Genomic DNA, 27,835 nt, shown 5'->3' with positions numbered 1-27,835 from the left:
GCCTTCTGACTCTCCTGCCCTCTGACCCCTGTAGCTGGTCGGGGTATATACTCTGTTACATTTCAGATCCCAAAGATCACTTAGAAACTTCACATTCAGTCTTTCTTTAATTAGCTAATAATAGGAACTGCCTCAGCAGGCCTCATAATTTTTCAACAACTCTTTTTATACTTGTTTTTATGGTCTGAGCTTTTTCCTCTTTTAAATTGTTAGTGTTGTATTCCTTTGTTCTTGAAAAGCAAAAGTAAAAATTAGAACACACTATTTCCTTGTGGCAATTTCTTGTTATTACAGCTGCTTTAGTGTCAGAGCTTTTTTTCCCTCTCCAGAGCAGTTGGTTATTTTCTGCTAACATTTCAATTGCACCAGCATCCTAAGGCTGTTATGAGAGAGGTTATCGGTTTAGAATTGGAAAGAAAGAAAATGCCCTTTAGACAGTTTATATGCTTGTGGAATACACTGACATTTTAAACACTTCTAAATGGTTTCCCCTCTGTTTTGTACCGTGTTTAGCAGATCATTTCTTTCAGAGCCACTAAGGTGGGGTTTAGGAGTCCTCACATTGTGGTTTCACTTGCTGCCCTTCCCGGTTTACAGCCGTCTCCGGCACACTGGAGTTTCCCTTTAGGAGGCGCTGGCCTCACAGCACAGTTTGGATGAACGCGTCTGAAGGAGAAGTGAATTGTGATTCTTTGCTGCCGGCTGGATGTGTTGCTGTGGGCAAGTCGTGTCTCTTCCGTTGACGAGCAAAACAGGCTCACGGTTATCACTGAGATGCACTCACAGCTCCCGTCCCAGGACCCTGCTGGCGAAAGTGCGGGTGGCCTCAGCCGTCAGCTCCCTTGGGGGCCGCCACAGCTGTGGGCAAGCCTCTTTGCCCAAGGACAGTGCCCTTCCCAGAGCTGCCCACAGCCAAAGACTGCTTGTGGGAGGAATATAAAGGCCCAGCAGTTTGCCCCCAGCCCCCAGCCCCTGCCCTGCCACCTCCAGCTCCATCATCCACCTTTCCCCCTCCCTCCTTCCCCCTCCACCCCCCACAGGGCAGTTCTAATGGGCGGCGCAGGCCGAAGAGCTCTGGTGAGGTTAAGGCTTTGTTGGGCCTGATTACAGTTGGTTGACTACCCCCGCTGCAGTTGCCACCCTCTTCCTTCCATAGGTGCTGATTCTCCCAAAATAACTTGCTTGTCAACCCAACCTCCACAGGGTCTGTAAGCGGCCCTTACGTTGCAGGGCACTGTATTATGAATGTTGTCCTGGTCGGGAGTGAGGACATTCGGTAGTGAGGATCCTGTGTCTTCCGTATCTTTTCATATTTTTCTCTGTCCACGAATCCCTGTTAATATAAATGAAGTGAAAGTGATTGAGAATAATAATTGGGTTTATGGTTGTTAGTCCTACTTTGTTCCTAAGATTGAGTCAAATTTACAGAGTGTTGAAGCATGTCACTTTAATAATTTTGAAGTGTGCTCTTTTGGGCTGCCTGGTGCTGTCTGATTTGGAGAGGGTCGTCTTACATCTGGAGGTGAGGTAGCAGAGCCGTGGCCGCCTCGGTCCCTGTGGAGCTGTCTCTGCCCCCAGGGGCTCAGGTGTCGTCCAGGCCGGCTGCACTTTCAGATGAGAACTGGCTGGCAAGCTCCGCCCGTCGGAGCCTTGGGTCACACGCTCTGAAATGGGGCCACAGAGAGCCTTGCCTTGTGCCGAGTACAGATGCTCAGTGGAAAGAGGACATCCTCACCTTAGGACTCAGGTGGAGAGAGACTTAAGACCCACCTTGCCTTAGGAGTCTGCTGAGTGGAGAAAATACTTACTAGGGTTAACCTTTCTGGCCTAAGGACTTGGTACAAGGAAACTGTTTGGGAGAAAGTGTGAGATAGCCATGATTGAATTAACTGGAGTGCTTTTAAGGAGCCTAAAAAAGTTGATGATTCTCTGGTGACTGGGTAGGGATAAGAAACAGGTTCCCTACCCTAGAGAAATAAGAAGTTGAAATTGTGTGGGGTTTTATGTTAAATGTACTGAAATTATTGGGCCTCGAGGTACAGTGAAAAAAGTACTTGAATTTTTCAAGATACTTTAATCAAGACAGCTAATGTGCCAGGACTGTGCCTGTTTCATACTCTTTCTACCTGTAGGAGGTTGATACACAGGCAACCTGGAGACATTAAGATCTATGGACGAGGGAAAGTTCCTCTCTGCTTAGGTTCGTAGAAAGCTCAATTCTTTATATATATATATTATATATATATATATATATTATATGTATATATATATATGTATATATATATTATATATATATATTATATATATATTATATATATATATATATAATATATATATATATATATTTCATCACATTTGAGAAATTTCAGTAAATTATTTCTTCAGATATTTTCTCTGTTACTCCCTCCCCTTGGGGACTCCAATTACATGTATATTTGGCCACTTGAAACTTTTCCACAGTTCACCGGTGCTCTGTTCACTTTTCTTTCAGTATTTTTTTTTTCCTTCTGTGTTTCATTTTGGATAGTTTTCATTGCTATATCTTTAAATTCACCAATCAGTTTTTTTTCCTGCAATGTCTAATCTGCTGTAAATTCCATCCAGTGTTCTTTTCACCCATTTTCTAGTTTCAGTTAGTGTCTTTTTTGTAATCTTCTTTATCTCTACCTAACATTTTCAGTCTTCCCTTTAGCTTTGTGAGCGTACTAAATATCATTATCATGCATATTTTAGTGTCTTTTTCAACTAGTTCTGTCATCTGTGTCATTTCTTGGTGAATTGCTATTTCTTTTTCTCTGTTTTTTTTTTTTTTTCTTCTTCTTTGCATGCCTGATAACTTTCTATAGGATGCCCGATATTGTTGACTTTCCCTTGTAACGCATTGTGTATTTCTGTATTCCTAATAATCTCTCTGAGCTTCGTTCTGGGATTACTCAGAAACACTTTGATCCTTCCCATCTCCTTTTAAGCCTTGTTAGGCAGGGCCAGTGTAGGGTTTTAGTCCGGGATTAGTTTTTTCCCACAACCAACTTAAGACCCTTCTTAGTACTGTAACTGATAACCCGTGAATTACGAGGTTTTCCGCGAGGCTGTTTGGGAACTGGCACCTTTCTGGTCTTTGTGAGCTCCCAGCATTATTCCTGCTAATCCTTTTGTGTGGTCTGTTCCCTGGCCTCGGGGAGTTTCTTCAACACACCTGCACTGACGTTTTCATTTGTATTGAATCTTCTGCAGATCTTCAGACCTCTCTCTACAGCCCTCTTCTTTCACCCTGACCTATGAACTCTCAGGACAGACTGTTTCCTCAACCTGGGAAGACTTCTGGGCTCCTCCTGTATTTTTCTCTCCCGGGGCAGTGTTAGGGCTCATCTTTCAGGGATCAGTGTCCTTGGTTACCTGATATCCAAGGTCTAGTGTGGCATTGTTCCATATATTCTGTCTTTAAAAAAATTATTTTATTTTTTTTTTTTAGTTTTTTGAAACTAGGGGCTGGTGTTTTTCTTTTCAAGGAAGAATTTGATCGGGAGATAGATAAAATCCTAAAGATGCACTGTTTTAGGTCTGGTTTACAAAAGGATTGCCGTATGATTTTTTTTTTTTTTTAAGAGCAATCAGTGAATTGTGCTTTCATGGATCTCTTGGGGTAACTGAAATATACTTATTTTACACTCTCAGGCTGTTTTATAAAATTAATCTCCTCTGGAGTGACTTCAGGTTTGGTTGTGGGTTGTGTTGGCTGTCTTACTTAGCAATCACGTAGTTGGAATTATGGTCTGCAGGTCATGTTCAGTGGAAGATTTTGTTTTTGTTTTTCTCCCTTTCTCTGCTTTCCTCCCTCCCGCCCTCCCCGCTTTGCTTATTTCTCCCCTGTGTGGGTTTACCCCGAGCTCTTCCAACTTTAAATCCAGAACGAGGTTTTGTAGGGACCTGTCAGATGTACTCACCAGCCCTGATTTAGGGACATAGCAGGTCCAGCGCCCAGGGCTTGGCTCTCCAAGCTTACAGCTCTTCAGAGCTACGGCCCCAGGCTGTATTTGGTGACGATTTTTGTCCCTTCTTTCACCAGCATGGAGCCTATTCCGTCCCAGCTTCTGACTGCAAGCTTTTAGCCTCGCTCAGGTGCCAAGCCAGCAGCACGTTACCCTGCAGGAGGCAAGCTCCTGGCAACTCTTCCTGATTGTGGACCCCAAGGCCAGCAACACTGTGATTTGTCCCCTCTCCCTGTTTGCTTTCCTGTTCTGTTTCTGGCCAGTGGAGGTATTTCTCTTATCGTTGAACATAGACCATGGCTTTTTGGTTTTCTCCTTTTTCTTCTACCTCTCGTTGTGCGTTAGGAGAACAAGGAGGCCGATGGTGCCTTCTTGGCCTTGGAGGGCGCTTTGCTTGGAAGCCAGTTAGTGCAGTTTCATGGTCTGCTCCAGTGGAGGGCAGCATTGGGCTTTGCAGTCTGACACCTGGTTTTGAATTCTGATCTTGGCATTTTCTGTGTAAACTGGGATTAGATATGTAAGCTGTCTCCGTCACAGTTCCTCCATCTGTGAGATGGGAACAGTGGTGATTATTGTGCAGTGTTTATGGCAGCCTGGCATGAGTGTAAAGGTTAAGCTGAAGGAGGCATGTGAGTATTTAGCATGGCACCAGAGTAAATAAACAGCAGACGTCGACGACCTTAGCGTGCACTTGAGCAATGTTTCTTTTTCTTCATATTTTTATAAAAACCTGAGAGAGTTTAGATCATGGTCTGATTTTCAGTGACATTCATTTCAAAAATCACCCATTGAGTATTTATAGAGTCTTTACACACTTTTCCTTACTGAATTGTCACCAAAACTCTGCGAGATGAATATTATTCTTATTTTGAACGAAGCTGAGGCAGTGAGAGGTTAAGGAACTTGCTCGAGGTCACTCGGCCTCAGGTGCTGGAGCTGGATCTGGTTACGGGCCTAGGATTGCTCTTGCCGTGCATGGTGGACCCGCCCACGTCTCTGGGATCAGACGCAGAGGCGGAGGGTGAACCTTGTGTCTGCCAGGTTTGTCTGGAGCCGTCCTGTGCCAATGGGTCGGGGAGGAAGGTTGAGGACAGAGGGCGCGTGGCTGTGGCTCTCCCCTGGACCGGGTTCCCCTCAGGCTGTCCCCTCTGCTCCCCGTGTCTCCAGAGTGTGGCCCCTTACCCCAGTGCCTCGGACCCCACGCCCAGATTTAGGATGAGGGAGCACTGAATTGTGCTACGCTCCGTTTCTAACCCCACTGCGAGGTAGAGAAATGCTAGTATCATTTTAAGATCCAAGCCCTAATCAAGAGGTTTCCTGCGTATGGGAGTCTGAAACGACACTTCATCTCACTGCTCTTTCCACCAAGCAGAAGACTCATAACAGTGGGACCAGTTACACTCTCAGCAACGGTGGGAGAAGTTGCTGGCCTTTTATTTTTCCCCTAGTGCTTTGCATCTGTCTCAGCAGAGGGAGTCACGGTGGCTGAAATAGAGCTCACATCTTCCACTGTGTGCTAGGGCGTACATGGTCACGTGCGTGCATCCTCTACAAGTGGGTGTGCTTCTGTGTACTTTACTGCACAGGACTGTATAGAGTACAGTAGTACAGTGTCTTTATTTCAAGCCCAGGATATCTGGAAGCAAGTGTAAAAGCAGCAGTGATGTAGCTGGTACTACTGTACTTTTCAAGGTACCGTACTGTAAGATTAAAAATGTTTTCTTTATTTTCTGTGTTTGTTTTTTATGTATTATTTGTGTGAAAAGTATTATAAACCTATTACAGTACAGTACTATACAGCCGATTGTGTTAGTTGGGTACCTAGGGTAACTTTGTTGGACTTACGAATAAATTGGACTTAACGAACGAACGTGCTCTGGGAACAGAACTGGTTCGGATGTAGGGGACGTTACTGTAACACTGTATTAGTCTGAGGTGTATGACATAATGATTGGCTACATGTATATATTGCAAAACGATCACCACAATAAGTTTAGTTAACATCAATTGCCTCACATGCTTACAGTTTTTTTCTTGTGATGTCACCGATGCCCTATTTATACAGGGAAATGTATCCTCTTACAGTGTTTTGATTTTGAACCCTGTGAATATATTAGTGTTCAAAAAAATTTTTTTTAGGAAAGCTATGAGAACAGAGCAATACTGAGAACTGTGAAACGTTGCCTGTCCGCTGCTTGGTACGTATTCAGTTTAAAGGGCTGTGGGTCTGATTTAAATCAGGCAGAAGCAGAAGAGATGGAATTGTCAGGTGCCTTTGACCGTGAGGGCCGGGTAATTTCTCCAGTTAGGTTGTGCTCACCTGGGATGGTCCCAGTTTTTTAAGGATTTCTTTTTAGCCTCCATCCTTTTTCTCCCCGGCTTCGCTTTCCTTCCTTGGGTGCCTGCCGTGTCCGGTGTAGAGAGCAGGAGAATCAGAGTTCTGCCACATTCGGCTGTTTCTCGGGTACCAGCATTGAAAAATTAATGCCCAAGAGCAGTTATTAATTGCATATTTGTATAGCCAATATGGAAAAGTCTCTGCTTCAGTGGAGGGTAGCCTTGGTAGCATATATAAAATCACTGGTATATGCTCTGGTCTGGGCCACCAGCCTTTTCAAATTTAGATTCCAACAGCTCTGGGAGGTGGTTCTGATAGGACAGTCCCATCTTTAAATATAAGGGGTATGGGAAGCAGAGAAAGAGTCCCTTCACGAGTGAGTAAGTCAGGGAAATGAATTACAGGGTGTGTTTAGACGAGATCTGTGATGAACGCGGGTTGGGTGACCTGGAATGGCATCTGTTTAACGTCTGTGTCGAGTGTTAGGCGCCGCAGTACTGCGTTGGCGACAGGGCTTGGTGGGAAGAGGCTGGGCCCCTGCCCCGCCCCCTGCATCTGGCCCTGATTGGTCTTGCCTGGTACGTGGTGCTGCCGTCCTGTGCCCGTGCCCCTGGTTCCCTGCGGTAGGTAGGGCTGGCAGTGTCCTGCCAGAGCTGAGCGAATTCAAGTTCTTGCTAGTCCTTTGCCACTCAGGCTCACATCACTATGCATTTTTTTTAAATTGAAGTATAGTTGATTTACAATGTTATGTTAATTTCTGCTGTACAGCAAAGGGATTCAGTGATACATATATGTATTCCTTTTTTATATTCTTTTCCGTCATGGTTTATCACAGGATACTGAATATAGTTCTCCGTGCTATGCAGCAGGACCTTGTTGTTTATCCATCCCACATGGAACAGTTTGCATCTGCTGACCGCAGCCTCCCACTGCATCCCTCCCCCACCCCCTCCCCACTGGCAACCACCAGTCTGTTCTCTATGACACCGCCATTCTGAAGGAATGCTCACCAGTCATTCCTGGGGTCCCAGCTGAGGGAAGGATCCTAGACTTCGGGCCCTCAGCATCCTCCTCCAGGAGAGAAAGCAGAGCAGGTGCCCGCATCTCCAGAGAGCACCTCTGCCTCTGGGAAGACTGGGGCTTGCTAGGCCCTCTGCTCACAACCGCCGGGCAGAGCAGCTGTTGCTCTACAGCCTGGAGATGGGGCAGCTGGGCTCAGAGAGGTTGATTAACCTACCCACGGTTTCACAGCAAAAAGGGCAGGATGAGACTTGAATCCAGGTTTCTGGTTTGTTCTTCTACTTGGCTGTAGCCTAAAAATTAATATATAATTTTTGACAGTTGCTGTAATCTCACAGGGTTCTGAGACAATTTTTAAAAAGCTCTGAACTTCATTTGCAAATATGTTTTAGTAAATTATTAACATTCAAACCAAAAAAAAAAAAGACAAACACACACATAAAACAGAAAAAAGAAAGAACTTTGGCATTATTTTCCATTAGGTATATAATATATGTACATTTAATTTAATTTAAACTAATCACCAATAAGGAGAATAGTCTAATGCATAATGAGTATATATGATTTGGACATGTTTACCAAAAATTTCCCTCTATTAATGTATAATTCAAAAAGCCTAGTTCTTAGTGGATTTTTTTCACAGACTCCTGCTACTTGATGTGTGAGATAAGCCATACTTAACATAGTTTTTAGGTGGTTATTCACTATCACATCTTTGATACACGCTGCATGTCAAGATGTTTTTTCAATCTGCTATAATAATCCTTACTATAATTTTGAGGTTAAGGGGAGAAAACAAGAAGAAAGTGTATATTTGGGGGTAATATAAAAGTAATTAATAAATGATTCTACCACCAGCTATGAAAAAAATTACTGTTATGTGTCAAAATTTAAATTGTTAGGGCTTCCCTGGGGGCGCAGTGGTTGAGAGTCTGCCTGCCAGCGCAGGGGACACGGGTTCGAGCCCTGGTCTGGGAGGATCCCACGTGCCGCGGAGTAGCTGGGCCCGTGAGCCACAACTGCTGAGCCTGCGCATCTGGAGCCTGTGCTCCCCAACAGGAGAGGCCGCGACGGTGAGAGGCCCGCGCACCGCGATGAAGAGTGGCCCCCGCTCGCTGCAACTGGAGAAAGCCCTCGCACAGAAATGAGGACCCAACACAGCCAAATAAATAAATAAATAAAATAAATTAAAAAAAAAAATTTAAATTGTTAGAATATGTAAAAGAATATGGTATTTTGATAAAAATTACACATTAACTAATATAATTTACTTTTTTTAATTTTAATTTTTTATTTTTGGTTGCGTTGGGTCTTCATTGCTGCGCGCAGGCTTTCTCTAGCTGTGGAGAGTGGGGGCTGCTCTTCGTTGCAGTGCGCAGGCTTCTCATTGCGGTGGCTTCTCTTGTTGTGGAACACAGGCTCTAGGCACGTGGGCTTCAGTAGTTGTGGCTCGCAGGCTCAGTAGTTGTGGCACACGGGCTTAGTTGCTCCACGGCATGTGGGGTCTTCCCAGACCAGGGATCGAACCTGTGTCCCCTGCATTGGCAGGCAGATTCTTATCCACTGCACCACCAGGGAAGCCCTATAATTTACTTTTAAATAATGACTATTTATGTTTGAAGTATAGCCATAGGCTTCTCAAATATGGGACTTTGTAGATTTTGCCATTTTCCTGTTTATGTGAAGGAAGACGAATTTAAGAACTGAAGAAATCCTTAAGGTAGTAGAAAAAGGAAGTGAATGGTTTATGGATTCGGCATTCATTGCAGGGTCACAGGTTTAAAAAGGATCTGAGCAAAGGATCTGAGGAGGTGAAAGGATCAGAAACTTTCTAGTCACACTGGACACAGCTTTTGCCAGTCCGTGTTTTCTGGGTTAGTTTCTGTGCTGTTGCCGTCAGTGAGTTCTGCCTCTCAGATGCGTAATGTTAATCATCTCATGTGTCCTGAGAGACTTCGGCCGACTTCCCTGCCTTGTCACGCTTTGCTGGGTGTGTTTTTCACTGTGGAGCCATTACTTTCATTGCTACTGAAAGAGACACACCTGTAGGATGGTTGAGCAAAAGGAAACCGAGGGCTGTGGTGATGGAGGCCTTCAACCAAAAGAGAGCGAGGTTTGATGCGGCCAACATATGGACATTTTATCTTGAGAATTTAGTCAACATTAAAAAAGTTTTTATCCAAAGTTATAATGTTTTGTAGTTTTACAAGTGGTAAAGCCAAAGCCCTTTGATAAAAGAAGGCTCCTAGAGAAGGGCAGAGACCGTCACACGCTGTTCAGTTCAGTCCTTGTGCTTTGACACCGCTGGCACCGACAGCTCGGATGGGTGTGCACGCAGGAGAGGTCGAGTTCAGGCTTAATGAACACTGATGATAGAGTTACTTGTGGTTATTTTGAGCGTTACTAATGTTTTCAAGTTGCTTTCTGTCTGACTGGGGGGAACCTAAGCTTTCTAGGTGTGAGGTATAAAGAGATAAACTTTACCCAAAGGAACAGAATAAGGAAATACAGGAAAATTAATTTGTGTAGACCGTACCTAACTTTGTTCCAGGCTCTTAGTGGTGTTGAATTATATGAAATCATCATGTTAACCCTGAAAACTCGTCTTGCTTTTGGTAAAATTTGATCCAGGTATAAAAAGCCATGTATAAAGAATTTGTTTTTCTAAGTTGTTCTCAGAAGGTGATCTGTGCTCACCTGCCAGGAGTTACAAAAAGAACGAATAACATGGTTTTGTCTGCCCGCCCTCTGTGCTCAGTTATACATCCCAACACTTCACACATTTCTGTTTGCCAGTGGGGCTGTCTCTGGAGCTTTTTCATACAGTATTGGTAGGGGATTATTGGTCCCAAAGATGGATGAGCACACAGGTGTCCAGGTCCCTTCTTCGCAGAATTCAGTGGCAAGTAGGCAACTGGTCTGCACGTAGGGGCTTCTGTACAGAAATGTTGGGGGACTTGCAGACACTGCCCCAACATCTACATTTTTTTCCCGGATAGAAAAAATGTTGGTGAAATTTCCTCAGTAATGGCAACGAATGAACTGTTGACATGCACAGCAACATGGGTGAATCTTAAAATAATCACGCCGAGTAAAAGAACCCGGACAGAAAAAGAATACATTGTGTGTGACTGCATTTTCGTAAAGTTCTAGGCAGTGCCAGCTCGTCTGTCATGACAGGGAGGAGGTCAGTGGTTGCCTGGGGATGGGGGGCTGGTGAGGAGAAGAGGCGGGGGTGATGGGCAGGTGGGGAGCATTACAGAGGGGCATGAGGAAACTTTGGGGGGTAATGGACATGTTCCTGATATTGATTGTGCTGATGTTTCATGGATGTATACATATGTCAACACTTATCAACCGTGTACACTGTATGTACGTAGAGTTTAATATTTGTCTGTTATACCACATGTATAATAAAAGGGGGAAATATTGTATTACGACTGTAAACAGAAATCAGTTGTCACTTGCCATTGACAGCAGGTATCTAGAAAAATAAATGCAACTAAAACAGAACAATGAAAGAAAAACCTATCTTCTCCTATATCATTTTGAGCATAGCAAGGGCTCCTTTGTATTATAACTCTGTTCGTATGTGACTTTTGATTCTTGAAATATCTTTCTCGACGGGCAGGAGATTATGTTTTAATTGTCAGGAGCAGGAGTTTTGGAGTCGGGCGGCCCCGGGTGTGGCCTGGTCACCTGCTAGCCGTGTGCCTATGGGCAGGACACACAACCTTCCTAATAGTTTTTCCGCCTATCTGTGAAATGGGAATGGTAGAGGCGAAGTAAGTGCTCAATAAACGGAAGCAAGTTTTGTTACTGGTTTCATTCAGTGCCTGCTCTTCTGGGTGTCCTCACAGTGGGCATCTGGCTACTAGGTGACCTCCTATTCTGCCTTCTCTTCTTAGTGACCTCTGCTCTTTGCAGGCTTTACTTGTTTTGAATTCATTAGTCTTTTCCTTTGTTAAATGATAATATTATTGTTTGTAAGTGACATATTTATGATTGCATAGTGAGAAATTCATCCTGGCATTTAGCATGTACTTTTTTGGTTTGTCTTGGATGTGAGTATATTTATCATTCATCTGTAGAAAAAAATGTTTTGACTTTTTAAAATGTGTTGCTCAAATTTAGCTGATCTTATTTTATTTAACCTTGTATTAGCTCTTATAAAGTTAATAAAAGTTAATATATCTGTTTATGGAAGTGAAAGTTGATTAGTTTATCCTGAATTAGTCATATTGTTGATATGTAAGTTTGAAGAAGAGTAAAAGTATTTTTTCTTTAACTCTGAGAAGATGTCATTTTCACTTATAGAAACTAGCAGAATTACCTGCTTTCCCATTATCTTGACCTAATTTTTTCCTCTGCCCGGTGGTTGCAGGGATTTGGCAGGTGATTGATTTGGTTTTAGAGGGTCCTGGAGCTACACAAAGTGTTTTTCATATTGTAAAAGACATGCCCAGTTTTTCACAAGTTTTAAGATTTATTGCCTCCCCTGAAAGTGTTGCAAACTAATTTGTTTGCTATTTATTTTAGTCAGAATGTAGGAATTGGTGTCATTCCCCAAGGGCGGCTTTGATCACAGGAAAGGCGAGGCTGCCTTTAATGCTCCACGTCTGTGTTTCTTTGGTGTCTTTGCAGGGCTGGACATCAGATGGGTGGACTGCTACTTTCCGTTTACTCATCCTTCCTTCGAGATGGAGATCAGCTTCCACGGGGAATGGCTAGAAATTCTTGGCTGTGGGGTGATGGAACAGCAACTGGTAAATTCAGGTAGAAGAGAATCCAACATTTATTTACAGGCTCTCCTAAAGAGCACTCCCTTCCCAGTTAACTTCATTTACAGGCTCATTTGCATCCACGTTTACGTACTCCTGTAGGACTAGCCTCCGTCTTTCTCTCCTTGTATTGCCCTCCAGACTTTTCTCTGGCACTTCACTCTGGAAGAACTTCATCTCTCACGTCTAATTTTGCAAAGGCTTCTTGGTTTTGGAGCTCTTCCTTATCAGCGCCCGGCGTTGGTTTGTACTTCGTGGTTTCGTACTTGTTGATCGGCTGCTTTGTAATTGCTCACAGGCCTTTGATGCGTGTCCCAGGAGAGTGGTTTGTCTTCCAAACTATTTAAGAACAAAGCCAACATATAATCCCTTTTTTTGTTCCTACTGCATTTGGAACCAAATTCAGCAGGTATTTCATAAATATGCTAAAAACACAATATAAAAATACTTAGGCCTGTGATGTTTGGTGGTTTGCCCCCCTCAGCGTTGGCAGTGCTCCCTGACGGGGGGGGAGGGAGGAAAATGGGGGCTCTGATGACATTCTCCCCGTTCTGTAAGAACTCGAGAAGGATCTTTCCAGCTCTCCTCTGCAGGACCATTGCTTAATAATAATGATTATTTCTAGGGATTCCCTCGCGGTCCAGCAGTTAGGACTCCATGCTGTCACTGCCAAGGGCCCGGGTTCGATCCCTGGTCCAGGAACTAGGATCCCACAAGCCGCGCAGCGCAGCCAAAAAAAAAAAAAAAAAAGATTATCTCTAAACTTAATTTCAGAGCCGTGAGGTTTTTTTTTTAAGTCACTATCTGAATTTAAATTTAAAAATACTTGTTCAGAGTGTGAATCCTCCATGGGAAGCTGGCTGAGACTGGGCGTGTGGGGAGGGGTCCCTGCCTGAGCAGCAGGCAGAGGGGACCCGATGCGACGGTTCCCCGCTGCCCCTGCCCCTCCCTCCTGGAGAAGGACACGCGCTCTGTGGTCTGGGAGGGTGGTGGCTCTGGCTCAGGCCTGGTCACGGGCCTCCCACCATAGACCGGAGGGGAGCGGTCCCTCCTGGTGACCCAGAGCTGCGGATGGACCATGGGTAAGGTCGTGGGGTTAGAGAGTGCACCTGGAGTGAGACAGGAGATGGGGCGGCCGTGAACGCAGGAGCTGGTGCTGCCTGGGCTGGGAGACCTGGGGCCTGGCCTCCCCGCCCCCTCTTCCGCAGGGGCCCGGACCAGCCAGCTCACAGATTCCTCTCCGCTCGGCCAAGCAAGGCTTGCGGGAGAGCTGGCCCAGCATAGCACCGCACGCTTCTCGGATGGTTTTCCAATATTTGAAGGTCTGTCCTGGAGAAGAGGGAGCAGAGAGGTCACAAACGAGGGCCTGTGAGTAAAAGTTGGGAGGCCTGGGCTTGCGTGTCTGAAGCAGCATGTGTTCTGTCAGTTGACAGCTGTGTGTCTTCAGGCAGGTTGCTTAACCTGGCCAGTCCCGGTTCTCTCGTAGTTAAATGAGCACAGCGATACCGCCCTCTAAGTTTCTTTACGAGGGTTAGTGGAGGTGATGCACGTGGCGTGCTTAGCACAGGGTCTGGCACGTAGTAACGTTTTTTCAGTAAAAATTAATCTCTGTTGTTATTAAACATTTTTTTTCGAATGGTGAGAGCCATTTATTAACAGAGAGCCCCCTTAGTTGAAAATATTTAAACAGAGCCTGTCCTGCTCGTCATAGAAACAATTTCTAGCCAGTTGGAACTAGATTACCTCTTTGATCCTGGTCATTTTAGTATCCATGATTCTGGATTGAGTGAATGATTTTAGAGGGAGAAAGAAAATTGAGAGTGGTAGGAAACAGGAAAATAAAAGAGATGTACATGTATTTTAATAGAAAACACAAATACTGGGAGCAAATATGATGTAAGCTTTAATCTCTTCTTGAGTAGGAACTAACTTCAAATACTTCTGTGGTGTTTTTGTTTGTTTTGCTTTGTTTTTTAGACAAAAGGTTTGCAGGAATCCTAGGTTTCCTCCCAGGAGCACATGGTGTCAGGGGCCAGAACTCAGAAAGCAAATCGGGGGGAGAGTGAGTCACATATGAGTTGTCACTTGGAATTGTGCTTCCTTGTATGTTTCCAATATCCTTGATGGGTTTTTATGAGGTTTATTCACACAGTAATTGGCTGAATACAGTCTCTGAAACAGGTTTCCAAGTCATTATTGCACATTAATGAGACTGCTGTTCTACAATTAGATCAGCCATGTCAGGCGATTCTTGGCGGAAATGGCAAAGTGAAAAAAAAAGAAGACACCTAAGATGCAAATGTGTCTGAGAGAGTCACCGTGGTGGTGGGAGGTGCTTTCATTTGTTGGGAAATGGTACACATAAAATTTAAATTAAATACCTTGCAAGAGAGAGAGAGACTAAAGAAAAGGAAGAAGAAATGATTTTATAAAGGAGATTCTGTGTGGGCTTTGCTGTTTGAACTTGAAGTTATTATGACGGAGTCCTGCTCCGTGTTCTCAGACTCGAATGCGTTTTGACGTCTGTAGTTAAAATGCTTAGACTGTGTGCGTGGCGGTCACTAACCACAGACAACGTTTGCAAGTGCAGCTAACTTTCTGTTTTCTGAGTTCCGACGGTGTGGCGGAAGCCTGGCTCCGGGCACTTTATGCCTCTGTTCAGTTTGCCATTCTTGCTGTCTTTCCTCCTGTATTTTTTCCCCTCCCCTCTCCTCCCCTCCCCTGCCTTTGAAAATAGAACTTCCAAGAAATGCAAAAATTGACGGTTACAATTCTCCATCTTTATGGTCCTTCAGAGGTTCAGCTAAATGCTGAAATGACAACCGACGACCGAAGAGGCTGATGGGGCAGTGATAATAGCAGACGTCAGTGGCGCCCTGACTGTGTGCCAGCCTCTCACTAAATGCCCTAGAGGCTTTCTTTCATTTGACCTTGACAGCACGGCTCTGGGTGGATGCTGTTATTAACCCCATCTTACAGAGCCTCAGAAAGGTGATCGGACTCGAATGGCTGGCAGCGCCGCTTGCCCAAATCTTTCCGACAGTAGTCAACTACTGTGTTCTGCTACCTGAACAGTAAATTGCGTGATTTCGAAGTGGCTAGAAATTCCTTTCAAATAAATGATTCTGCCTAACGTAGAATGAAGAGCTGGAACCAAATGAAACAAAAGCAAACCAAACTCTGTTGTGTAGTTATTCGTTACTCCTGCAGAGGGGCTCATCCCCCGTGTGTATTATCTCTGTGATCGAGTGCATTTAATTAAAAGCATGAGATTAGATTCCTAATTTGAACAGGCAATGAAAACACTTTATTACACATTTAAGTTGACCATGGCGTGTGTGTGTTTTTGCGCACAGAATAAGATCAGGCTGTTCTGGATAGCTTAGAGAGTTTTATTTCTTCTTCTTTAAGTTCTAGTGCCTTCACCATTGCTTTCTTTTTCTTTTCTTTTTTTTTTAAATAAATTTATTTATTTATTTTAATTTTGGCTGCGTTGGGTCTTCGTCGCTGCACACGGGCTTTCTCTAGTTGCGGCGAGTGGGGGCTACTCTGTTGCAGCGCACGGGCTTCTCATTGTGGTGGCTTCCCTTGTTGCAGAGCATGGGCTCTAGGCATGCGGGCTTCAGTACTTGTGGCACATGGGCTCGGTGGTTGTGACACACGGGCTTAGTCGCTCCGCGGCACGTGGGATCTTCCCGGACCAGGGCTCGAACCCGTGTCCCCTGCATTGACAGGTGGATTCTTAACCACTGCGCCACCAGGGAAGTTCCTGCCGTTGCTTTCTGACTGCTTAGATTTGGTAGTTCTGACGTGGGTGGTGACGGCTGTCATGGCGATCTGACTGTTTTTCCCTTGAGGACGGTAGCGAGTCACGTCTCCACGTGCGACACACTTCTTTCCCACTGGGCTGACTCCGGCTGCTGTCTCTGCAGGTAGAATATGGAGCAGGAACATCTGGAACCATCACCAGGTGCCTGTGGGCTGTAGTCATGCCTGGAAGGAATTTACCATTTATTGAGCCCCTGTGAAATTTAGACGATCGTACCTAGGCCAGGAAGCAGAAAAGTCTCCATAGTGGGAAATAACTTTAAAAACGGAATCGCCTTCTTTACCTCTTCATTAAAATTTAAAACTTGACTCTTTGGGGAAAACCTTGTAAATACGTACATGAACAGTTTCTAGTTTCCAATAATCATTCTTCTTCCGTTCATTTGTTTGTCAGATATTTCTTGAATTCCTTCTAAGGCCATAGAAAAGCAAATAAGCATTGTCCTTGCCTTTGAGAACAGCGCAGTGCACAGAGATGTAAACATGAATGATTAGGGGGCCATGGGGTCCGTATTAGTAACAGAGGCGCGGTGGGCAAGAGTGGGGAGGGGAGGGACTGGGGAGGAGTGTGCCAAGCCCTCGTCCTGGTTGCACTCAGGGTGGAATACTGGTGATAGGCGCACATGAAGCACGCACCCTAGAAGAAGTTCAGTTCCTGTTGGCAAGGGCTTATGTACTTTGTCTTTGCTCGGACGCCCAGTTGGCATACCTGATGCTGCTTTTCCTATCTAAGAATAAATCTATTTGCAGTCTATCCCTCTTTGGTAGAACCTCTCTACAGCCTCTACACCCATTTATATCGCTCAGTGTTACTGATCTAAGTTGGTGAACTTCCAGATGGCACAGACCAAGACTGTACCAGCACTGTGCTGTATACAAGCAGACACGCCACTCATACACTTAGCATCTTGTCTGCGTAAGGCACTGTGCTAGACAAAGAGGAAGATACAAAAAATGGTAAGACGTGACTCCTCCCTGTAAAACCTGGAGTGAGGCAGGGAAGGTAAAGCTGTGTAATTAGAGCATGAGCTCACGTGCCATTCATGAGATGAGGCTTTGGGATATGCGAAGAGGGAGCTCTGTCCGTCAGTTAGACCACTGGAGGTCTAACTGATGGCGCCACTGAATGATCTTGGCACCTCTGTCGAAAATCATGTTTGGGTTTATTTCTGGACTCAATTCTATTCTCTTGTTCTACGTTCCTGTCCTCATGTCCGCACTGTTTTGATTCCTATAGCTTTGTAGTAAGTTTTGAAATTGGGAAGTGTTAGTCCAACTTTGTTCTTCCTGTATTCATTCTTTACTCTTGGCCATACCATGCTTAAGTCTCCCTAATTAAAAAATAATTTTTTTCCTTAAAATTTTTCTTCATTGAAATACTTCATGCTGATACGTTATACGCCCGTCTCTGTCTCTGTCTCTGTCTGTCTTCCAGTCCTTTACCATATAGATCAGCCCAGTGTCCCCCACCCAGCTGAAGAGTTAGGCCATGATACAGTTGAAGTCCCCTGTGTCCCTCCCTGTTAGTACCTTCCCTTCCCCCCACTCGTATGAGCAATCACTATTCTGAATTTTGTGTTGTTACCTTGATTTTAATTACAGTTTTCCTATGCATATTGTAAAACAAGCTAACTGTCACCAGCTTTTATGCTTTAACAAATGGAATCATGCTACCCATCCTCTCATGACTTTAGTTTTCCATGCAGTGCTATGAAGTTCATCTCTGTTGTCATGTGTAGAGTTTTAGTTTGTTCATTTTTCACTGCATAAATTCCACTGGGCGAATATGCTGCGGTTTATTCATCCATTCTTTAATGGACACTTCACTGTTTCCCCTTTTTCTTGCTGCTAACAAGTGCTACTCGTGTACACTTTTGTGCGTCTTGTACGTACAGGAGTGAGAGTGTCTCTGAGGTGTACTTTATTTGGCTGTGGAGTTGCTAAGTCAGCACTTCGGGGCAGCTTCAGCTTTGTTGGTGTCACCAGGCTGTTTCCCAAAGCAGCTGGGCCAGTTCGCTCTGCCCTGAGCCTTTGCAGGGACGCTCTTGCTGCTCCACATCCTCTCCGCCGATGCTTGACTTTGGTCAGTTGCTTTGGTCGAGTTTAGAGTAGTCTGTCGCTGAGGTTTCGTTTACATTTAGCTGATTGCTGTTGAGGTTGATCACGTTTTTTATAAATTTATTTGACACATGCAGCTTTTCTTTTGCTCATTTTGGGGTAGGGCTCATTTTTCTCTTTGTCTTTCTTTTTTTTAATTAGTTAATTCATTAATTTATTTACTTTTGGCTGAGCTGGGTCTCCGTTGCTGCACGCGGGCTTCCTCTGGTTGCGGCGAGCGGGAGCTACTCGTTGTGGTGCACGGGCTTCTCACTGCGGTGGCTTCTCTTGCTGTGGAGCACGGGCTCTAGGCGCGCGGGCTTCAGTAGTTGTGGCACGTGGGCTTCGGTAGTTGTGGCTCGCGGGCCCAGTTGCTCCGCGGCATGTGGGATCTTCCCGGACCAGGGCTCGAACCCGTGTCCTCTGCCTCGGCAGGCGGACTCGTAACCACTGCGCCACCAGGGAAGCCCATCTCTTTGTCTCTTTTTAATTGGTTGGTAGGAATTCATCATCTATTTTGAACACTGATCTTTTGTCATTTTTATATATTAAAATCGTATTCTCTAGGTTTGTGGCTTTTCTTCTTTAAGTTGCTCTTTCATGAATGGAATACGTATATTTCTTACTTGCGTAGCTTTAGGTTTCTTTATATAACATCATTCTCCCAAAAAGTCACTTTGTCAGGGAATGCGAGTGGGTGTAAGTTGACAAGTTCTGTAAAGATAACCCTTCTGCTTGTCATGCTTGACTCTAGTGGTTCAAGTCTCTGATGCGATTGCTGCATCATTCGTATTTTCAGCGTGGGGATTCTGCATATTTAATGACTTTCAAACATCTCCCCTCTCTCTCCTAATGTTCTGTTGAGTCTGGTCCCGCCCTCTGTGACAGTTCCTGGGGCTGGGGAGGCAGACTCTGGGATGCTCTTGTTTGACTAGGAAAGGCAACCTGGAGCTTGCTTGGGGACTCCAGTTATACTGTTTGCACAGAATTGGATTTGTCTCCTGGTGTATTTTGTAGTCCTTTCTGACCCTGCTTAGAAGCCATGCCATCCCCTCCAGTATTTCTGCTACTGTAATAAGAGCAAAGACTTTGGTAACTTGCTTCAAGCTGCGGTACGTGTACATATTTCTGATGTTTTGATAGCTGTAGTATGTGTTACATACTGTCTGTGGCATCATTTCTATACGTGGGAGACTTCTGGAAAGCAGAGATTCTGTCCCGTGTCTTATTTTCATTGTCTAAGGTCTTGGATGTTTAGCTGATATAAAGCAATTGTCCTTCCCCCATCAACGTGGACTTAATTTTCCATTTTCAGCTGTTTTCCTTTTTCCTATCATCTCCTCATTCCTGAAGCAGTAACCCTAATAATAATTAATAATAATAATAATAATAATAATAATAATACAATCCAAATATTAGCTATTAGCTTTTGACATTTTGAAGCTGTTGAAGTAGTTTGTGAGTTTCCAAATAAAAGGTTCAGATTAGAAAGAAATGGAAATTTGGCAAGTTTGGATTGTTGCAAATGGTTATGTCTTTCATCAGACTCTATTACTATTCCCATGCCACCACCCCCCCCCCGCCCCACCCCGACCCTATATCCATGCACTTTGCCCCCTGACTTTGAAGCACTTTCCACTGTGGGAAGAGGACACTTCTCTCTCTGCCCTGTTGATTTTTGGCTTGGCTACCTGACTGCTTTGGCTAAAGGGATATTAGCAGATAAAGGAAAAAAGGCTCGAAAGTCCTTGGCAGTTGCTTTTGCCCTCTTTTGCTTCTGCCTTTGTTCTGAGATGAACATGCACAGCCTGCTGGTTCTAGAACAGTAAGAAGCAGGTGGGGTGGACCTGAACCAACCCTGGAGCCCTAAGGCCAGCCCAGTCTGGACCAGCTGAAGCCCTGGCCCACAGCCGTGTGGTTGCTGAGATTTGTGGTGGTTTGTCCATCCACAGTAGCTGGCTGGTAAGATGTACATTGTGGCTGTCTTGCATATTCTTTCTCAGCTTACCTGGGGCTCACAGTGTGCTTAAGCCTCTCTCCTCCAATACCATTACACAGAATTCACTTGTTTCTTTCATGCTTTTCCTCACCATCTCCCTTTCTAGCTTAGTGAGAAGGATGATTGAAAAAGAGTTTGACTTTTTCTACTTTCCTCTCTCCCTAGAGAAGCCATTGAAATAGATTCCCAGTATTTTGATGTGTGTGGTGATTGTTTCCTAAATCAGACAGGGATTGGGGGTGGGATTTATCTGGAAAGTCCTCCTTGTGGGAGTTTTTGGACATGCTTCTGACATATGGAAGATCATGTGTGTGTGTGTGTTTGTGTGCAAACATGTTCTCACTATAACCTGTTTAAACGTTTAGTTCCAGGTGTCTGTCTTTAATCAGTCTCAGGTAGAAAACTCTGGAATCACTAGAATGTAAGCTTCATGAGAGCAGGGACTTTTTTGGTTTTCATCACTGTTGTATTCCCAGTTCCTAGAACAATGCCTAGCACACAGTCAGCACTCAATATATATATTATAAAATGAATGATGAGCACGTGAGTGGGTGGACCCCCATTTCCTCATCCCAATGTGTACTATTCTTTCTCCAGGCTCATCTAAACAGTAAATGTGGAGGGAAATACCCTAGTTTCCCAGGCTGACCCTTGGCCTAGTCTGTCCTTAGCTGCTCAGTGCAGCTCCTAAGGTAACAGGAAGAAGATCCAGGAGGCCCTCGGAGTGAAGATCTGCCTACAGCCAGGCCCTGCCACGCACTGTGCTGGAGATCTTGGGCAAGTCCTGAGGGTCTCAGTTTCTTCATCTATAAACTAAGGGTCTTAGATGATATAACATCCAGATTCCCTTTTAGCTCTCGGATCCCATGATTTGGCCTCTTAAACAAGCCAGAGATGCGTAGTATTAATACAGCCCTCAGGGGATTTTGGTTTGTTTTATAGCACCACATGGAAAATTGCATAGCAGCTGGACTTTGGTATCTATGGATAGTTAATCAGGTTTCTTCCCCACACCCCTTAAAGAAACCCTCCGAGACTATTAAAAAGATAAAAAAGGATGTTCATATAATTGAATTTTATTTAAACTATTTATGAAACTCTTGCTTCATGGGATCACTGCAGCTTTGAAGGCAGGTAGTGCTGTGCTACTCAGTGGTTCAGTTTTATTTTCTCCCTTGCAAAGAGGCAGTTTGAAGTTTAGGAATTATTTATGGTACCGTGGGGATAAACACAATCTGCTAAGTTATTTTTTTCAAGATTTGTTTCTGCATTTTAGGCTGGAAGCAGTGTCTTCATGAAATGGCCGTGTTGTTATGTCCGTGGATAAAATGAAGTGATGCCATTAGACAAAAGTTAGGCCAGATTTTCAGATTGTGTTTTTTAATGGACATAATTCAGGAACTGGCCAAGGGTAGCATTTCTCAAATTGTATGACATAGAACACTGGGTATTACTAGGTTTTTCAAAGGAAAAAGAAGATTTGATATTCAACTAAGTGTGGAAAATAGTGAGTTGGAAAGGTCCTGTATGTCTCTCTCTGTCTCTGAGTTGGGGCGAGCGAGCAGATTTCCCAGAGTCACAGGACACGGAATCGCTCTGTGAAAAGGTCCCTTTTGTGGAGCACATCCCGAGAAGGACACCTGGGGAAAGGCTTGTCTCTTGGCTGCTGGGGTTGATGGTAAACTGGGAGGCTAATAGAAGTGTAGTTTGGGGCAGTAATGACGAAGCCTAGTGAGATATGCTTACATTTTACCTTGAGGAGTGCCTTCACTGTAAAGGGAAGCAGCTGGTATCAGTATACATAATTTAGAACATTTATGTGATATTTTAGGCTATTTGTCTACAGAGTCCTGGAAATTGAGGGTTTGTGGGCTTTGAAGGCATTAGGAAGGGAAAGCTCTCAAAATCCGTTGTTTGATGCGTCCATTTATTAAATCAGCCTTTCCCGTCTCCGTCCATTCCTTCAGCAGACGTTTATGAAGTATCTGCCTGGCAGGCACCGCGCGAAGTGCTGCAGATACAGAGGTCGTTTCTGCCTTTGAGGGGCTCACGGTCCAGTGGTGGGGACGGCAGGTCACGTGCTGTGTCCGTGAGGCTGTGATGACAGTTGGTGGAGGGTTTGGTTCCCCGAGAGACGGGCAAGGCTTCACCGGGGTTGTAGCGCTTGACCTGAGCGGTGAAGGGGAGCAGGTTTTGTGACGGGTGAAGAGGGCTCTTTCCCGGCAAAGAGCGTGGCTTGTGCAGGACACACAGAGTGGGAGGCAGCACTGCATGTTCTGGAAAGACCAATTGGTACGAGCTCGGGGAAAACCCGGGGCCTGGGAATCAGGCAGAGGAGGCTGCAAAGCTCCTCCATAGCCGTCAGGTCTGGAAGGGCATGGGCGGCAACATAAAGACCTTAAGCCTCACCCTTCAGGTGGTAGCACGCGATTGGGAGATTGAATCACTGTTGAGAGTGAGTCGAACAAATGCAAGTTCAAAGGCAGGAGACCAGGTGAACAGTCTAGACTGAGCGTGACGAGGCCGTGGAGGAGGGAGGGGCCAGACGGAGTGGGTCTAGGAGCTCCCGCCAGGCTCCGTGTGCCTGGGGCCTCGTCCTCAGCATCATGAAGAGGGCACGCACTCGGGGGCAGAGGGTTCTGGCTGCAGCTCTCCCGGGCTTCATTGGCACCCAGAACTCTGGGTGTGCTCACCGCCGTACGCCCTCCAGAGACCCAGGGGATTCCACAAGCCCCGCCCCCTCCTGTACCTTCAGTTACCTAAGTAACCAGCATAACTCCTTTCTCATCAGGCAGGCTTTTTTTTAAGAGGAGGCAGATCTCCTCCGAGGGTGAAGAAGTAACATTTTATTCCTGTTTCAAAGAGAGCTCTTCTGGATGGTGTAGGCTCCCAGCCCTCCGAAACCTGGATTCCCTCCTGGGTGAGATGCACGTGGTGAGGATGGCTCTTGCCTGCTCTGGACTGTGGCTTGGCCCTCCTTGGACGGGCCTCCCCTGGGTCCTCTCTGAGCCCAAGTGTGTCTGCCTCCCGGCGAGGTTGACAAGGGGTCTGCCTCGGTTGTGTGGCCTCTAAGGGACCAGACCTGAAAAGGTCTTCGTGCTGCTCCCTTTCTTTGGGTTTGGGACTCTTTCACTGGTTCCCTTAATCAAAGCCATTCCTCCTTGCCCGTGGCTGGTTATTTATTTCCCTGCCAGCTGTGGAGGGGCCTGGGCGTCGGAGCTTCTTGTCTGTTGCACTTACCTTCTGTGTCCATCTTGGTGGTGCCTGGAATAGTGACGTGGGGAGAAGCCGGGGGGCAGACCAGACTCGCTGCTTCTGGTGCTTACTGGCTACGGCAGACTGGTTCCCTCGACCACCACGGGGAGGATGTGAACGTCCCTACGGAAACTGCTGGGAGCTTTAAGCCAGAAAGATATACCGTCGCGGACAAATACATTTATCACTTAACGTCCCTGAATCCCAGCACCTAATCTGTAAAATGAGAATAATAATGTGCACCTCACTGGTTTGGGATGGAGAATAAATGAATTAATGCATAAAATGTGCTTAGCCGAGTGTCCGGAGCTCAGTAAATGATCAAAAAGTGTTAGATCCTTTCTCCCCTCACTTTAACCCTTCCATCCTTCGGAGAGTGTTAAAGTTGGAAGTGATTTCAGGTGTCATTCACTCTGTGACTCTCCTGAAATTACGTGTCAGCTCTTGCATCTATTTGTGTAGGGGCATTTGGGGGGCGGGGGTTCTGGAAGGAGAGTAATTGTAGTTCTCATTGGACCCTCACAGTGTTCTGTGGCTTGAAAAGCATGCAGACCGCTCACGTGGTCTGATACCCTCATCTTGCACGGGAGGAGCTGGAATCGTTTGATGAGGCAGTTGTAGGTGTGCGTGGCAGGTACGATCGAGGGCACGGAACCGCGAGGGCACGGAACCGCGAGGGCACGGCCCGCTCCTGCCTGCTAATGCTGTCTGCCTTCAGGACGTTATTCAGACGAGGGCAGCTCGTTAGGTGAAGGCGCTTGTTACCCTGGAGGGCAAAACATTCTCACTTGTTTATTGAGGGGAGGGCGAGGGAGGCGGGGAGCATTTGTTGGGAAAGGAAGATGCCAGGCAAGTGAAGATGAATAAGGCAGAGCTCCTACCTCCGAGGAGCTGATGGTCTAATGAGGGGTCCAGTCACACCAGAGCCCAGAACCAGGTAGGTTAACGGGCTGGGGGCATGGGGCTCGGCAGCCAGTGCTGTCGGGGAGGCCGTCCCAGGAGACCGACCCCGCAGGGCTGTTGTCTGACCTTGATGTTGAAGGACGCCTAGGACTCTGCCAGGGCAAGGGAAGGGGTAGGACCGTCTAGGCAGAGGGCGCAGCAGGTCAAAGGGCTTCTAAAAGATGTGGAATGGATGCCTGAGGACAGAATTTCCGTGTGGTTGGGGTAGAAGGTGTGGGCGTGGATCCAGAGGGCCCTGGAGGGTGATGGGCTTTGCTTACAAAGTTAAGGAGTGTGGGCTTCATACTGTGGTTACCACAGCCAGCAGGATTTCTTTGGGAGGGTGAGGGGATGGAGGGCAGAAGAAGACGGCCATCCATTTACGATGTGAATTTATTTCTGAGTAACTGAATGACGAGTATGCGTGTATGTGTATGTATGTGTACTCTCCCTTTCACTGATTTTGCTTTTGTTGTTTTTGCTTTTTCTTTTTGGATCCTTCCAGTTTCTTTTTCTTTTTCTTTTTCTTTTTTTGGCCCTGCCGCGCGGCTTGTGGGATCTTAGTCCCTGACCAGGCATTGAACCCAGGCCCTCAGCAGTGAAAGCGCTGAGTCCTAACCACTGGACTACCAGGGAATTCCCAGATCCTTCCAGTTTTTAATGCAAATACAAATACATGTTCTTTTTCTTCCTTCTTAATAAAAGTGGTATACTCTAGTATATTACTTTACATCTTTTTTTTTTCACTTCAGTGTACTTCTAGAGGTCGTATTTTACATCTTTTTTTTTTCACTTCAGTGTACTTCTAGAGGTCATTGTATTTTACATCTTTTTTTTTCACTTCAGCGTACTTCTAGAGGTCTTTGTATTTTACGTCTTTTTTTTTTCACTTCAGTGTACTTCTAGAGGTCGTTGTATGTTGGAGAGCGTACTCACGCATATCCACTGCTGCCTGGTCCTGCATCACGTGTGTGAACCATAATGTATTTAATGAGTCCTGAGCTGATAGGCATTTTGTGTTGTTTCCAGTCTTTTACTATTAACAACGTTTCAGTGAATAGCTGTGTACATGTCACATTTCATGTGCAGGTCTCTCTATGGGATTCGTTTCTAAAAGTGGACTTAAGTTTCAGAGTGTATACATTTATACCTTGTATAGACATCGTACCTATGAAGAAGCCCTGATGGGGTCAGGCCGCCTGTTGCCATCCCCACCTGTGATGTGTGAGAGCGTTTGCCTCATGCCCTGCCACATGTGTGTGATCTAGCGTTGGGACCTTTGCTAACCTGACAGACGAAAACTGTATCTAGAAGTCATTCTGAATGTATTTTCTTTTATTATTTTAAAATTATTTTTGTGTGTTTTTTTTTATATTTGTATTTTCTTTTTTTTTTTTAATGTGTTTAAGAGACATTTTTATGTCCTTTTCTATGAACAACCCTCATATTTTCTGCTCACTTTTTTCCCAGCAGAGATTTTTAAGTAGGGAAACAGTGTGATCAGGTTTAGTTTAGTTTAGCTTTTTTGTAAAAGAATTCCAGAACAGTGAAGAATTGGTGATAGGAAGGCGAGATAGAAGCTGATAGAATCCAGATGAGAAAATGATGGCCTGAATTTCAGCAGTGGTGATGGAGTGGGAGAAGCGAAGGTGGCCCCCAAGGATGCTCTGGGGTGGAGCAGCTGTGTCTGGTGTGTGGATTGGGTGGGGGTGAGGGTGAGCCCAGGGAGGGGCTGAGGGTGATGCGAGTTTTGCCTCAGTGACTCTGATGCCATTTCCTGAGCTGGAGACAGAGAAGGGGGTGGAGGGTGCAGCTAAGCTTTGGACCTCTTAGGTCTGAAGTGCCTGTAAGACACCAGGTAGAAAAATACCTAGGAGATAGTTGGACATGTAAGATTGGGAAGTGTAGGAGAGCTTTGTAGGAGATTTTGGAGTCATCAGTGTTGGTAAAAGTCATGAAATTAAGATAGTGTAAGGAAATCCTCATAGAGAAAGAAGAGAAAGACCAAGGAATATAAGGTTTCAGAAAAAGAAACATCCCCTGGGGTTCCTTTATTTATTGAGTTCACTGTCATTCATTGGCGTAAGAGGAGGGTTTTTGCGTGGTTCAGGTTTCCGTTCATTCATTCATCATTCGTTCATTCACTCATTCGGTATTTGCTGAGCACCTGGTACCCAGCAATGATGAGATGTGAAACAGGAGGCGGTGCCTGCCCTCGAGGAGCTGGCAGTCAGCTGGGGCGTGTGCACAGGTCCGTGTGCAGTGACCACGTGGCAGGACGCCCGCCCTGCGGAGGGGTATGGCTGTGCTGGGGCATCAGCAGGGGGTGGCATCGAGTGCCACGTTGGGTGGGGGAGTCTTCAGAAAAGCACCCTAATCTGAGGTGGGAAGAGGGAGTGAGAGTCGGGGTGGAAGGGAGCGGGAGTTGGCAGACCTGCTTTGTGAGGGACCAGATGGGAAACGCGGCAGGCTGGGCCGGCCACCTGGTCCCTGTTGCGGTGACTCGACGCTGCCATCGTAGTGTGGGAACAGCCGCAGACCGAGGTAAACAAACCCGTGTGGCCGCGTTCCAGTCGCACTTTATTTAATGGACGCTGGGCATTGCGCGTAACTTTCATGTCTCACGATACGGTATTCTTCCTTCGATACTCCTCAACCATTTACAAACGTAGCATTCATCCTTAGCCTGCGGGCCATGCACAAACGGAGGGAGTGGGTCCGGATTTGGCGTGCAGAGCGCAGGGCCGACTCCTGCAGAGGCGAGAGGAAGGGTCTGCTCAGAGGTCAGCACACTGGGCCCCTGGGACGTCCTTCTCCTGAGCTGGTCCCCTCGCCTCCGGGGTCTCCCGTCCGCCCCTACGCGCAGTCACTACACGGATCTTCTTGTGCCACCTCTTTCATTATTTCTGTGCTTTTCTGGGAAACTCTCAGAGATTCTCCATGATGGTCGTTGAGATCCTCCCCTCACTGTCTGCTTTGTTTGCCTGCCTTCCCTCCAGGAAGGAGGTGGCACGAGTTTTGCCCCCCCTGGCAGTAACGTCGTATTTCCGATGTGATTGGAGCTGCTGTCAGCGCTTTCTGGGTCACTGCTCGTTCCTAGATCTGTGTACAGAGTTTACTTTCATTCTGAGCTTTTTGTATACTTCCTAGAAAAGTTACTTTTGGGTTAATTTACATATAAAAAGTCCTGTACTTTCATCTCATTTTTATCCTGCCACTTCATGTATAGTGAAACAAATGAAAAAGTCTTCAAATGTTGACTTCTAAGTCTTTATTACCACAGGCAGCTTCATTATGTTTGTGGAAATCCAGTGTGCTTTGAAGGAATTAATCTAGCCTTACTTGCAATCTGTATATGTTTACACAGAATGAACAAACATTGCATTACGTTTCATGAAGATTCAATTGTTCCCGTCTCCAGGAAACATGTTCTGCTTCGTATTTAATTCTCCAGTAAGTCAGTATGATGGTTCTTGAACTATCATAAGAATTCGGGATTTTGAGAGCCCTGCTTACCTTTGTAATCCATGGAGAAATGGCCAGTGGAGACTTTTTATCCCTGGAGCCCTGACCCTGTATTTGGGGC

At 45.6% G+C, this 27,835-nt stretch overlaps 1 protein-coding gene across 4 annotated transcripts in view; it reads left to right on the top strand.

Annotated features, from left to right (window-relative positions):
* Positions 1-27,835, top strand: part of FARS2 (phenylalanyl-tRNA synthetase 2, mitochondrial) — a 393,466-nt gene that overhangs the window by 110,070 nt on the left and 255,561 nt on the right. For 3 of the 4 annotated variants that reach the window (XM_068558489.1, XM_068558490.1, XM_068558491.1), the window contains exon 5: positions 11,992-12,123. The exons of the other annotated variant lie outside the window; for it this stretch is intronic. In XM_068558489.1, coding sequence (XP_068414590.1) covers positions 11,992-12,123 — 132 coding nt within the window. The remainder of the gene's footprint in view (positions 1-11,991; positions 12,124-27,835) is intronic. 4 annotated transcript variants of the gene reach the window in all.

This window comes from Eschrichtius robustus, chromosome 12 (genome assembly GCF_028021215.1).
Source record: "Eschrichtius robustus isolate mEscRob2 chromosome 12, mEscRob2.pri, whole genome shotgun sequence".
Classification (NCBI taxonomy): Eukaryota; Metazoa; Chordata; class Mammalia; order Artiodactyla; family Eschrichtiidae; genus Eschrichtius; species Eschrichtius robustus.
This window is presented reverse-complemented; position numbering and strand designations above follow the sequence as displayed.